Below are 14,375 nucleotides of genomic sequence, written 5' to 3'. Positions count from 1 at the left end.
GTCTTTTTTTTTCAACTGATCTCTCTTTCCCTCTCTCTCTTATAATGTAAAAGACATCTTATTCTATTTATACTAGGGTAAAAAGGATCACTAAAAATTAAAAAGATTTAAATACCCTTGAGAGAATTGGGGTATTACATTGCATTATAGAGGCTGATCTTAAAAGACTAATTATGTTTTCAAAGGTTATTTTGACAATTTTCAATCCACTCAAATGGTGTGTTTTTTAACAGAAGGTTACAAAATGGTCTCGAACTGAAACTAAAGTCTTTTTGTAAACTTGGTTTAAAACCCGACATGTCATAAAAAGGAATAGACTTCTCTAATTATCTTTGGTGATGGTAACTTTGAGATAACTTCTAACTTTAGTTTTGACAACTTCAATTCTATTGCAGACATGACATGGCCCAAGACAATCCAAAAAAATGGTCATGAAATGACATTTTTCTCAATTTAAAACAAATCTTTTTTCTTTGCCCATTTCAAAAACTCTTTCCAAATTATCAAGACATTTATCATAAGAACTTCCAATACAGTTAAATCATCCATAAACAACTCCAAATAATTTTTAACCATGTCGCTAAAAATAATTAGCATGCATGCATATCTAAAATGTTATAGGAGTATTACAGAGTCCAAAATTCTCCTGAATGCAAATGTTCTAAATGGGCATATGAATATAGGCTATAGGAATTTGATAAGTAACCATCAAGAAAGCAGTAGTAAGGGCTTGCTACTCTTTTGAGAATTTGGTCTAAAAATAAAAGAGAAAAATAGTCTTTTCTAGTGGCATCATTTAACTTTTTGTAGTCAATGCACATGCGCCAACTAGATAGGACTCATGTTGAGATTAACTTACATTTTCTATTTTTCAAAAAAAATATTTCAGATTTCTATGGTACTACTTGTGTTAGACTTACCCATTTACTAGTAGAGATAAAATCGATAATTCCTATATCTAATAGTTTAAGGACCTCATTCTTTGCCACTTCTTTCATATAAGGGTTTAGAATTAATGCCCTTAATATCTTTCAAGGTTCAACCAATTGCAGTCTTATTTAATTTTAGAATAGTCAGTGACTTACCTTCTTGGTCACTTGTAAGTTGAGAAGAGATTACCACTGAACAGGTTTGCTGATCTCTGAGATATGAATACTTTAATTCTTCTAGTAAGGGCTTCAATTCGAGCTTCGGTTCTTCCTCTGCCTTTGTCTCTTCGAGGTGCATCATGTCTTTAAAATTCAATTGACTAATGTTTTCTTTAGATGCATGCATAGAATCAAGTACAACGCATATTAGTTGTAGAATCAAGTACTATGCATAAGTTAGCATTATAACATTTTAATTCCTTACTTGATTCAAAAGAATCAGTAAAACTCACAACATTCTAATTCCTTACTTGATTCAAAAGAATTAGCAAAATAAATTTTCATAAAGTTTGTAAAATTCTCATCTTGAAAATAAGCATTAATGATTGGTTCAATGAGCTCAATATCTTTATTCTCACTATCTTCATCTTCTTGATCGCGAGCTTGTTTATACATATTGAACATATTAAGTTCCAATATCATGTTGCTGAAAGACGAATTCATCACTTCATTCCTATAATTAATCAAAGCATTAGTAGTGGCTAGAAATGGTCTGTGAGGTACAATTTTCTTAAATATAGTAGAATTTATTTTAAGCTAACAAGCTCCTTGACTTTATAATATTTAATTTTAAGAATGATTTCATAAGCAATGACATAAGAAAATGATGATGTAAGCGATGACATAAGTGATGATGTAAGAAGAAGTGTAGAGAAAGTTAAAGAATTCTATAATTTAGTAAGTTATTTATCAAGGTTAATCTCAACCATTGATCAAGAGTTATGGTGGCAAAATCCTAGCCATCCATTAGCTTTAAGAAATCCTATAAATACCCCCCACCACCTCTCATTTTCAATACAACCTAGAAATTGCATTCCCTTCTATTCTAAGTCATAATAACAAGAGTAGAAAAACCCTTAAGTTAGAAAGGTTTAGAGAAGTCAAGATCAAGAGGTAATTAACACTTCAACTGTAATGTAAGGACAAAATTATTTTTATACTTAAGTTCAGTTTTAACAATCCCTTTATATTATGATGGCTATTATAGTGTGATTAGTTATATTCTAAATCTTTATATGGTCGGCCCTGCCGCCTAATATATGATGTTATGGTCGGCTCTGCCGCCTAATATGTGATGTCATGGTCGGCTCTGCCGCCTAATATGTGATGCTATGGCCGGCTCTGCCACCTAATATGTGATACTTGTACTTAATTATCCTATGGTCAGCTATGCAGCCTATACTGAAAACTCTTGTTTTTAAATAATGTTGTGTGTTGATTTTGTTATGCATTGAGGAATTTCAAATTGGATGCATGCATATCATGGACTATACTATGAAGAAGACGTTTAGCCCCCAAAGCTAAGTTGAAAGAAATCTTTTGGGGACGGCGATACGTAACGCCCAAAAGATCAACTAATGAGGCCCAAGGGCATGGCATATTGTTTAAAGAGTAAAAGTGTCAGCCTTGTAGTGCAACATACCTAGGGCCCAAATAAAGTTGTTTTGTATTTTCTAAATTTATTTTAAGAGCTTAATATGGTCATCCATATGCATCATAATTTATACATGCATCAAAGTGTTATCTTACTAGGCATTAGTTCACTAAGTCCTTACATTGTAGGTAACGATGAGTAGGGCAAGCTGGCGCCAAGTCCTAACGAAGACGAAGTGCATATGGGCATAACTGACCTTGGGATTTTATGATGGGCTTAGCTTTGTGTTAATAAAAATAAGTATTTTGGATTTATGTAATAATTAAGTTTTTAAATAAACAAAAAAATCTCTATATGACTCTTACTTTTCTGTAACAAAGTGTTGTTCGATTATGCTAAACTTTTAGAATTCATTATTATTTTAAAAGTAACTGTGTTTTTGAGCATTTTTTTTTTAAGTAAACAATATAGTGGAGTGTTACATGGTCGACCTAATGTGATAAGATTTTGTTTGCGTTAATCAGCAATTGACTCAGTTTCCAAAATAATAAAATCTACAAGATATATGAATTTACCAACTCGAACTAATACATCTTCAAATATATGTTTTGGTACTTTACTCGACTTATTGGCAAGTAAAAGAGTAAAGTACCAAACTTTACTAATATTAAGTTATTGATATTAGTTATTGGTTGGTTTTAACTCACTAATATTAAGTTATTGATATATAGAATAAGGAAGCAGATTTACACTAACACCAAGATCTAGTAGAGTATGTTTCATTTTATGGTCCCCAATCATGCAAGAAATAATTAGATAGCCAAGATCCTGGTATTTCAAAGTATTATTAGTTGAGAGAATGGAACTTATCTATTCTGCTAGAAAAGCTTTCTTTTGCACTTTATGTTTTCTTTTTACCATGCACAAAACTTTTAAAAATTTAGTAAAAGATAGTACCTATTTAATGACGTCAACAAAGGAATGTTGACTTTCAATGTTTAAAAACTTTATAAATCTCAGCATTGTGCTTTGATTTCTTTAGCGTGATCAGTGCTTAAGGAAATAAGGGTAGAAAAAGATAGTTGGTTATTTCTTCATGAGTCAAAGGTTCATCAAACTCTTTCTGATTCTTTAAAATTGACTCTTTACTAATTTCACAAGGATAAAAAATGTGTTTCTCGACAACTTTACCACTGCGAAGGGTTATAACCGATTTGACTTAGCTCATGTTTTTGTTTCCCATATTAACAGCCATACTACCCAATAAAAAGCCTTAACTTTCAGCAAAAGATGTTAATTTAGATTGAATTGAATATAAGTCATAAAAGTGCATGTGAGAAATAATAGATAAAGAAGCACTAGATTTTAAAATGACTCTATAAAAAATCCTCCAAAATTTTCACAAATACTTCAGCATTAGCCCAGTTTATATTCTTTAGTGCACTTTTTTTTTCCACTGTCATCTTCTGAAAAGCATATCATATAAGGTTCACCATCGTCTACCAACTTGTCAAAAGCTTTTTAAAATTTTAAAACACTTGTTAATATCAAGTAAGTAGAGTTCCACCTTGTAGGCACATCTAATGTCACTATATTCTTACTTTCAACTTTTTAATGCTCTCAACATTTCTTAAATTTTTGTAACCGTGAGGTTGAAGACCTTACATGTCGCATGGTATTGCAAATGCTAGCAATTGAATCATGCACATCCTTCATCCCATCAGCTACAATTAAGTTAAAAATATGAGCACAACATCTTATATGTATAAATTCCCCCATCTAACACAAAGCCATCACCATTCCAATTTTTTAGTTTCTCTTTAACATAATTTATAGCCACATCATTTGAAGTTGCATTCTCAACCATGATTTTTAAGATCCTCTAAATACGCCTCTCTAGTAAACAACTCTTAACCAACTTCCTTATTGTCTCTCCTTTATGGTTGAGAAATGTAGAAAAACTCAATATTCTCTTGTGTAACTTCCGCTCATAATCAATAAAATGGGTTGTGATCATTATATAATCGATATTTTGAATAAAAGTCCAACGATCAGTGGTTATTCAAATTCTTTGGGCACTTTCAATAAACAGCCTTTTCAAATTGGGCAATTGTTCTTCTAGAAGGAGAAGTAAATTTTGGACAAGTAACATTACAAAAATATCGAAACCCTTCATTCTCAAGAGCTAAAAAAAATCTCATCAAGAATTACAATCGTAGCACATGCTTTTCTACATTCTTCTTTACTAAATCCCATGGCTGCTAGACTACTAGGAGCACATATATTGGTTATTTTGCATTCTCCAAAACCTTTTACTTTAATCCTCTCCTGCCACAATATTATTATATTTTGGACATCTTAATTTTAAATGATTAAGCATATTTTTAGTCCCAAATCTTGATTCAGAAGAATAATATTTGTCACAATAATTACACTTACATTTGTTACCTCCGTCATACTTGATAAAATGTTCCCACACATTTGATGGTGATCTCGTAGGTTTTTGCTTTTTACGCTCATCATTAGGATTTTTAGTTGTAGGAACATTAGCATCATTCAGTTGCAAAGTCGAATCATTATCCATCTATAAAAAACAAATACAATAAATGAATATATATTGTTAACAGTAAAAACAATATATTTTTAAATTAAGAATCCTTTTTATAATCTTTTCATGGCTTGTCTTCTTATAGTTGTTAGTTCCAACTTCTAATATTCTACATCCAAAACATGCATGTTCATAAAATAAAAAAAAGAATGGTTTCATGGTTTGTTTTCTTATAGCGGTCAGTTCTAACTTCTAATATTCTACATCAAAAACATTCATGTTCATAAAATAAAAAAGAATATAGAATGAACATATTAGAGAAAATACTTATTTGTCTGAGAATCAAGATTTGAGAATTGACAGACTAATTTTAGATTTAGAATTGGAGTTTAAAGCAATAAATACAATAATGGAATTGTCTCTTTTATAACAAAATAAAAAGAGGATAAAAAATAGATTATCCACTTAGGTCTTTAGGGTTTTGCAATTGAAAATTATCCTATTATTATTATTATTATTATTATTATTATTTATTTATTTATTTATTTGGGTTGGGTTGGATTTGATGGATTCATCATAATTAACCCAACCCAACCCAACTCAATTATTAATTGGGTTAAAAAAATTGACCTAATTTAACCCATAAAAACCCACTCAATCCATCAAAATTTAATTAGGTTGGATTGGGTTAGGTGGAGTCGATTGGGTTGGGAGGGGTTTGCCCACCCCTACTTGAAGGTCATGGTCTTCCCTAAGGTTGTACATGCCTCTACCAGATAGAGATGATTGAGATTTATTTGATGACTCATAAGAACTGAATGTGTCCCAGTGTTGTGCATTCTCTACTATATAGTCAAGATAATCCAATACACCTTCAGAACTTTTGTCTTTAAACTCACCATTACACATCATTTCAACAACTTGTCTACTTTGGGATGTTAATCCCTCAAGAAATAAGACACTAACGTCCATGTTTCAAAACTATGATGTGGGCAATTGTTAAGTAACTGCTTGTATCTATCCCAACACTAGTAAAGAGTTTTTCCTAACTTTTGAGTGAAAGTGGTGATTTGGCTTGTGAAAGAATTTGTTATGTAGGGTGGAAAGAATTTTTCTAAAAACTGTGTTCCTATTTCATTTCAAGTTCTGATAGATTCTGATTTAGGATTTTATAACCATGTTTTAGCTTTTTCCTTTAGTGAGAAAGGAAAAACTTAAGCTGATTATGGTCATGCTCCAATTTCGATCAATGCAAGTGTTACAAACTTCCTGATATTCTCTCAAATGCAGGTATGGATTTTCAAACTCAAAACCATAAAAAAGTAGGTAGGATTCGAATGATACAGTTTTGAAATTAAAAGTGATGCATCAGGAGGAAAAACTATATATATGATGGTGCTCCTCATCTAGTAGGATGCATGAAATCTCTAAGTGTCTAGGCTATTTATGAAGATTTTGTAGGGTTAGATATCTCTGTGCTCCGAAAAGTTATCAACTTTGATGTTGGCCATTTCTAAAGGTGGTGAAAGTGATTTCATAGCTAATCTATCATTTTCTATACGAAACCAAGGTCGCATACAATGCTGAAGATGTGTGTGTCTGTGTGTCAAATTAAGCAAAGAAAATGATGCACAAATAAATGAGTAATGCATGGAACATTAAATGAAAATTGTAAAAATAAACTAACGAAAAATTAAATAAGTAACAGAAATGTACAAGAATTTAAAAAATGCAAAATAAAATTAATAAACTACAATGAAAATAGCTTAATAAGCGGTTAAACTAGCCATATAAACAAATTAATTAAACCAAGCATAATAACACATGAACAAAATTATGAAAGTAGGCAGAATTATAGAACCAACTATATAAATTAATGATACAATAATAAAGCATAAATATAAAACAAAAATATTAAATGCAAAAGAGAAAAAAATAAAACTGAAATTATAGGGAAAGAGTAAAGAAAGAAACACTTACCTCAAGATGTGAAACTCCTCTTTTTTTTCAACTTTTAAGAATTACCAACCAATTAGATAATTAATTTAAATTTTGGGCCTTAATGATAATTTTAAAAGTCCAGGTTCATTTAGTCCTCAAGTCAAAAGTCTAAAGAATAAGTAATAATCCAAAGATCCAAGTCACAATTCAGTTTAGGGACTGATCTGCAAGAGTTTGTGAGTCAAAATGAAAATTTTCACAAGTCTATGGTTAATACTTGAATTTCAAGAGAAAAAAATGGGGCTAACTAAATTTTTATGAAATAAAATAATATAAAATTATGAAATCTAAACAAAGGAGTGACGGAGAGAGAAATAATAAATGAGAAAAGAAAATAACAAAAAAAAGAATGAAATTGACACCAAATTCAAAAAATTCTCTGGCAGCGGTGCCAAAAACTCAATAGATATAAAATCGTTGATTGCTTCTAAGTATAAGAGTATTTAATTATAATATAAGCTAATAAGTCTGGGGTCGAACTACAAAAAATCTTAAAATCTAGTAGTCAAATATTAAATAAAATTGGTTTGCAGAAAAAGAAATTATTTGTTTAACAAGTGCTAAGGTTACGAGATCTTCTCTTGAATGCATTTAAATTATGGTCATAATATTCTCTCTTAATTATGTTTTTACTAATTTAATTATTAATAGACTTAATTATTAATTAACCACTTATGGATAAATATGGGGATAATTAAAGTAAATAATGTGACACGGTCATATAACTGAGTCAGAATTATACCTCAATACCATATGGATCCAAAGTAGATGTAGATTTACATATTAAAATAAATTAGAAAATAACTGATGAAAAATATAACTTGTAAAAATATAATCAAAATAATTAACTATAGACTTATTTGAGAAAATAATCAATTTCATAATTTGAATATTTGAGCTTCAGCTTTCACCTTAACTAAAAAAATTAGCCACTTATTTTGACCTCATTTTATTTTACAAACTTCTAAAATATATTACAAAAAAATTAAATACGAAAGAAAAGAGAAGAAATTATTGTTTAAACTTTTGTCTTCCGTTCCTCCTCTCCAATTCTTTCCCCTCAGCCCCCCACTATTTTTCACCTCCTCCCTTTTAATAGGTAGCCACTGGCTTCTTCTGTTCTTATTTTTTATTACTTTTTTATTATAAAGAAAAAAATGATAGTCAAAAGTGATGGTTACCACTTGACTATCACTCTATTATTTCTCAATAATGCATCCCACTTCTAGCACCATTTTTTTTAATCAATTCAATCCATTTTCGTTATCTCCTGCTTTCAGATCTGATTTCTTCTTATTCTTGAAATGTATCTATAATATAAAATTATGATAACATTAACATACTACAATTTAGTTTAACATAAAATTATAGTAGGGGAATACTAAGATAATTTATGAGTTATGAGCACATTAATCAACATTATAAGTAAAAAATAATAATTTCAATTTTTATTAAATATACATTTTTTGGTGTTAATCATATCACAACATACCAAATTTTCTGTGCATTCAGATATTTACACGAGTTGTGAGATAAATTTGGAGGAAGTTAAAAAAATTTATGGCTAAGAAAAAAATCAAATGTGCAAAGGGAAAGAAAAAATATAGGTGGAAAAAGGATTGGAGTGGAGCACAAGGAGAGAGAAAATATTAAAAATTCTTTTATGTGTTTTGTACTAAATTTTATATTTTTTTCAGCACATGTAGGATTATTCTGCTTTAATTTCGTTCTACAGGCTGATAGGTAGTGAGATTCTAGGTAGCAAGCTATCTCTAACAATTAGCATGGCAGCCACAACAATGTTGCAAACTTTGCATGGCTAGCCTAATTAGCTTGTGTAGGGAAGGGCTTTATTAAATAGTAGTTATTGTGTTGTTATAGTATGGAAACTTCGTTGGGATGATGCATGAAAAAAAAAAAAAATTAAAAAAAAAAAAAAGGTAAGATGGAAATTTCTGAGGGAGTTTTTGAAGTGTTGTTTCCATTTCTTTCTTGTACCAGTTACTGGTCTATTGTCTTGACACAGAACTGTAATTTTGTCGGAAAAAGAACATATATAGTTTCAGAAACATAAATGACAATGCGCTAAAATTGTTTGACCATTATCATTTGGACCATTGCAAATAATCCTGTTATTCAGCTGAATGCTAATGTGGAATAAGTGGAATATGAGACTGTCAAGGGTCAAGACAACTTGACTTTACCATTTCTTTTGAGCTGCCATGATCATAACTTCAAGGTCAGAAAGCTTTAAAATAATGCTTTCCAAAGAAATATTGTACTAATAAATGAATCCATATAGAAGACATAATGTCGTATCATATAATGAACCAGAAGGTGCTATATTTCACTAACACTAGAAAAGAAACAGAACAAAGTAACAGAATATTATTTGACAAATAACAAACAATTTTTTTATGTAAATAGTGGAAAGTCATGTATCCCCAACTTATACTCCTTTTGCAATCACCCACATCTAGCTGTTACGAGTTTTAGAGATCATATCATCGAAGAGGTAAGTCACGCACAATACTTTAGAATCAATCAACTGTCAGTTGATTCTCTCTTCATACCATTCACAAGATGCTACAATATGAATTGGGATTCTCGTCGCTGAACATTTGGTCAATCCCATTGGAGTATTTCAGTGGGGAGTAATAATCATATTCATTATTCACTTTCCTCCCATCATAATTCAGGTATGTCTTTGGATTCTCATTCCTCATAACACCACCATCCTTGTCCCTTCTGTGTTGTTTTGTGTCTCTGCCACCAGCTTTATCTTTCTCATCATTGAAGACGTAATCTTTGCCTTTCTCTCTGCCTCCATCTTTATACTTGTCATCACTTGTGGCACTGCCTGTTGACTTTGCATCAGTTGGTGTGGTGCCTTTGTCTTTCCTATCAACTGTTGCGTTGCCTTTGGTTTTCTCATCAACTGCATCTATGCCTTCATTTTTCTTATAAACCATGGAGGGACCTTCAAATTTCTCATAAACTGTGATAGCACCTCTGTATTTCTTATCAATTGTGGCATTGTTTCCATCGTCTTTCTTGTTGGTGGCTTTATCATCTCTGTCTTTCTTCCGGGTGGTGCCAGCATCCTTTTCTTTCTTGTAGGCAGCGCCATCATCTTTCTTGGTCGGAATCACAACCTCAGCAGGAAAAATGATTACAACATCCTTCTTTAGTTCATCTTTGATGTAAGATCTAACTTCTGTTATGTCCACTGTGCCTTTTACTTTTACTAAATCCTCTTGTACATCCATGTTCACTGTCTCCAATCCTGTACTCGAAATATAGTTAATCAGATGTCTAATATGCCACTTTCCCTTTAAGTAATTCATTGAGTCAATCCTTTGCTCTATCATGAAAAGGTTGAGCAATACCAATTATAAATCATAGATTCTATTATAGTTTCATTTGCACCTCACCCTTGATTTTCATGATCTTTCTGAGCTTCTGGTTGCAAGAATCGCAGCACAGTTTGATCTTCAAGACATATGTGCCCTGAACCACAGGTTAGAAGTCATAATTAGTCATAAAATTGTTATCTAATCAAACAACGCCTTGATGTTACTTAAAATGCATATAATCATACATCCGAAGTCATCAACTACATATTGGACAATAATAGATAGCAAAACAATAACAATTAACCAAATATGGGTACCTCTTCAGTTTGCTTGCTGCCTATATCATTCCTGTGTATCTTCTTCTTCCTCTTCAATTTTTCTTCAGAAATTTGGTTGTCAACTCCTTTTGCTGCCATCTGAGTTAAAGGGAAAATGAGCTCTACTTTCTTCTTTGTTTCCTTCTCCACCAGCTCTTGAATCTTCCAAGGGTCTACCATCCCGGTGACCTCTAGTTTGATGGAGTTACTGTCACCCTTTACTCTCTTTACACCTGCATCGGCCATCGGCCGTTTTCTAATTATTAGTAAATCATCAATAGAGCTCAAGAGTCACCCCATTCAAGGGAAGACAACTGTAAGTGCCAAAAAATATTGATAAATAAATGGATGTGTGCAGTAAACATAGATAAAGAAATCTCCTAAAGCAAAAGCGTGGGAGTCACGCTGATAGCTAAATAATTGGGAAATACCAGATTAAATTAAAAAAGAAAAAGAAAGATTGAGATTACATCTAGAATGATCTAGTCTTTCCTAGCTGAAAATTCATATAAATAGAAATATTGAATTACTTAAAAGGGATGGAGATATAGATTCTCGAGGCAGAATGAACATATTCTCTATCATAAAGAGAGAAAACATTCTCCTATCTAAAGCTCCTTGATTTGCTTGAATTTTTTAAAGAACCAAATGTTGACTTGAGCAGGTACCAAAGCGTAGCTAGAAGCTTTGGAAATTTGGAAGCTTGAAAATGGACTTAATCGTCTTTTCTAGTTATTGAAGGAAATTTGCTCCTTCAACAAGAAACATTAAAAAACCCTAATTAAAATTGAAAGCTTTTAAAATTGAATTCATAACAAAACTCACAATTTATTGCAACCTAATTATGCATTAAGGGCATACATAATGCATTACTGAGATCAGCAGTCAATACATTCTAGTGTTTCTTCCAAATCAATTTCATCAAATTGTGGAGATTGATGGATAGCCTAACGTTTATGTATATAACTTGCTAGTCTACATCACATTAAGTAAATTATGTTCTTTTTCCCTTAATCACTTATTATGTTTAATGATGTGTCCTTTACCTTCAATTTGCTTAACAAACAGCTCCACTCCATTGACATAGCTATAGCCATGAACAATCAAGATGAAAGTGACCAATTGGTCAGCTCCTTTGTTGCTGATGGCTTTCTGCCACAATATAGAAGGAACTTTCAGAGAAAAGCAAGCAAAGTATCCTCTATTCAGCTTAACAAAAAAAAGAAGGGTCCCCAAAACAGTCTTGATGAAAACTGCCCATTAATTGGTGAAAATTTTGATATCCAAAATCACTACAAGTAGAATGAAATCTCACAGTTGACTTGACCTAAATCAGGAATTTAACAGAAAAACCCACAAATGAATTATAGTTTTTGCTTTCTGGGTATTTTTTTTTTTTCTTGAATCGTTAACAGTAGAATAAAGAAAAGAAACTAATGATCCTTACGTTAATCACCTGAGCTGAGTTACTGTTTGTGACTGAGTCAGAGGGCGAGTCCAGCTCCAGCGCTTCTTCAGCAACGACTCTGTTCAAGACAGAGTCAAGTATTTCTGAATATACTCCTTTGCAGAGTAACACCATTTTTGCCGTGGAGCTGACTGCTAGTGATTTTGATTTGATAGTCTATCAAAAATGAAAATGTTTTTCTTCTTGCAACTGAATTAAGAAATTGCCGGGAAGTCTTACATGCAAAATATTTATTTAACCTGCCTGGAAACTTAATAGAAATTCCTAAGAAGATGCATTTATCATCATGGACGGGACGTTTATTTTTTTTTTTGGGCGTTGACGCTCTTATTTATTTATTTAGAATTTTTTTAGGACTATTCCAATCTTACTCTCCAAGTAAATAACAGAGACGAGAAGAGCCGGTCGTTATAGTAATTTGCAATAGTTGACGTCACATTTATGACGTCATCTCCAAGCAAACAAAAGATAGTGAAATGTTATGAGTCGTAATTGCTTACTAATTTAATTTGATTTATGTTGATCAACATTGCTCCGCTTTTTTAAATAATTACTGTTATTTTATCAACCACCATCTACGTCATAAATCCCACCTAAAACTTTTTTCAAATACAAAAGTTCAGTATCTTCCTTCGAATTCATTAATTAGGCAGGAGAATTCATTTGTACAGAATAAGAAAGAGCAAATTAATCTTCATAAATTCCAAAAATTCATCATAAATGTGAAACATTTATCGAAATCAAAATGTGAGAGAGATAAAAAAGATGCAAGGTCATTTGTCTGCTTGTGTAGTGGCAATGCTGTTGGAAAAGAAACTCACACAAATAGTTGCAAATTAAGTGAAAATAAAATTTTTTTCCTCTTTATGTAATTAAAATAAGACCACAAATAAATATGTAGAAAATAATCTAACACAATCCAAAATAATAAACCAACAATAAAAGACAGATTTTTACTTCAAAAATCCAAAGTTGGAAAAACTAGGGGACCGTAGTTCGATATATTCTTCTACTATATTAATAGGATTACAGAAAAAAAAAATTCTGTAGATAACACTAGATACTAACAACATCAAGAATCTCAATAATTTTCACTTACAGTAACAACCTAATAACTATATTTCTAATAAGTAGTATTTTAAATAATAGCCAACAAGATAATAAAACAAAAATCAAGACTGTAAGAATTGTAGAGGGCGATGTCAGGAACTTGTTGGGGAAAAATCAAGTTTTTAAATTTTTTATAAAACCTTTTGAAGATCGCTCTCATATAATATATAAGAATTTGTAATCTAAAAATCGTACCTTCAAAATCCGATTTGATTTTTTCCGTTGAAGTGATTTAGGCTCCTAGATCACGATCCGCCACCACCACTCCTTTTAGATCACGATCCGTCACCACCACGCTTATTAGATCACGAACTGTCACCAATAATCTTCCAGGTTATGACTCAGGTTCGATCTGCACTTGACGTGTGGGTGCCTTTATCACTACCAAAGCAACTAGCACGAGAAAATTTTTCTCTCAACCATAGAGAGAAAAATCTTTTTCTCTAATCTGTATAAAGTGGCTTCTTTACTTTTCTTTAGAGAAAATAAGCCTCTTATATATCCCTTTAGTGAAAACCCTAGGCTCCAAATAATGCCCATAATAAAACTCACGTTACTTTTCATTTAATAGGGGACCCACTATGTAAAATAATATAAGGCCCCTTACACATAAGTTAATTAAATAGAGTCTCCCACTAAATGATATATTTAGGCTTTTGACTCAAATAGCTAGTTATCTTGCTTATTAGTCCAGTAGTGGTGCAGTCAACTAAATGAGCTAACCCGAGGATCATTTGGGAACATACAATAGTGGCTATAACAATTAGGCCTGTAATTAAACTAGCCTAATTATTTAATTCCAAATCTACTCCACTAAAATATTGGAATTGACCTCCATAATCGTATGCTCGAATAATAATTTGTTCCAAGCCACATTGATTTCTTTACTGCACAATCCTTTGTACCACATCATTAATTAAATCGATATCTCAACTGTCCAATCAATTTAATTACATCTTGTTCCTTGATACTTATTAGTTTTCTCTAATGATCATTTTCAACATACTAAATATGTTGACATACTCTGGCCAGAGAATTCTATGATCAAGTGC

The 14,375-nt window shown here is 31.5% G+C and overlaps 1 protein-coding gene across 2 annotated transcripts; it reads right to left on the bottom strand.

Moving 5' to 3' along the window:
• Positions 1–9,496: 9,496 nt before the first annotated feature.
• LOC18039573 (heavy metal-associated isoprenylated plant protein 5) lies at positions 9,497–12,376 on the bottom strand. Of its 2 annotated transcripts, none has more exons than XM_006428311.2 (5): positions 12,193–12,376; positions 11,792–11,897; positions 10,746–10,978; positions 10,507–10,582; positions 9,497–10,358 (listed from the first exon to the last, which is right to left on the bottom strand). In XM_006428311.2, the coding sequence occupies exons 1-5, from the start codon at positions 12,325–12,327 to the stop codon at positions 9,649–9,651; spliced, it is 1,260 nt and encodes a 419-aa protein (XP_006428374.1). In that variant the 5' UTR covers positions 12,328–12,376; the 3' UTR covers positions 9,497–9,648. The 2 variants fall into 2 exon arrangements, with proteins under 2 accessions (XP_006428374.1, XP_024038070.1); XM_024182302.1 differs by having other exon boundaries at positions 12,202–12,376.
• Between the last annotated feature and the right edge of the window lie 1,999 nt (positions 12,377–14,375).

The sequence above is a fragment of the Citrus clementina genome, unplaced genomic scaffold, assembly GCF_000493195.1.
Source record: "Citrus clementina cultivar Clemenules unplaced genomic scaffold, Citrus_clementina_v1.0 scaffold_6, whole genome shotgun sequence".
NCBI lineage: Eukaryota > Viridiplantae > Streptophyta > Magnoliopsida > Sapindales > Rutaceae > Citrus > Citrus x clementina.
Note: the sequence above shows the minus strand (reverse complement) of the source record. Positions and strands in the feature narration are given on the sequence as shown.

Coding starts and splice junctions, on each gene's coding strand:
- LOC18039573 (XM_006428311.2), bottom strand. CDS start 12,327: ATGGTGTTACTCTGCAAAGGAGTATATTCAGAAATACTTGACTCTGTC. Junction 10,979..11,791: donor GTTTGTTAAGCAAATTGAAG/GTAAAGGACACA, acceptor TGGCCGATGCAG/GTGTAAAGAGAGTAAAGGGT. Junction 10,359..10,506: donor AAAGATCATGAAAATCAAGG/GTGAGGTGCAAA, acceptor TTTCGAGTACAG/GATTGGAGACAGTGAACATG.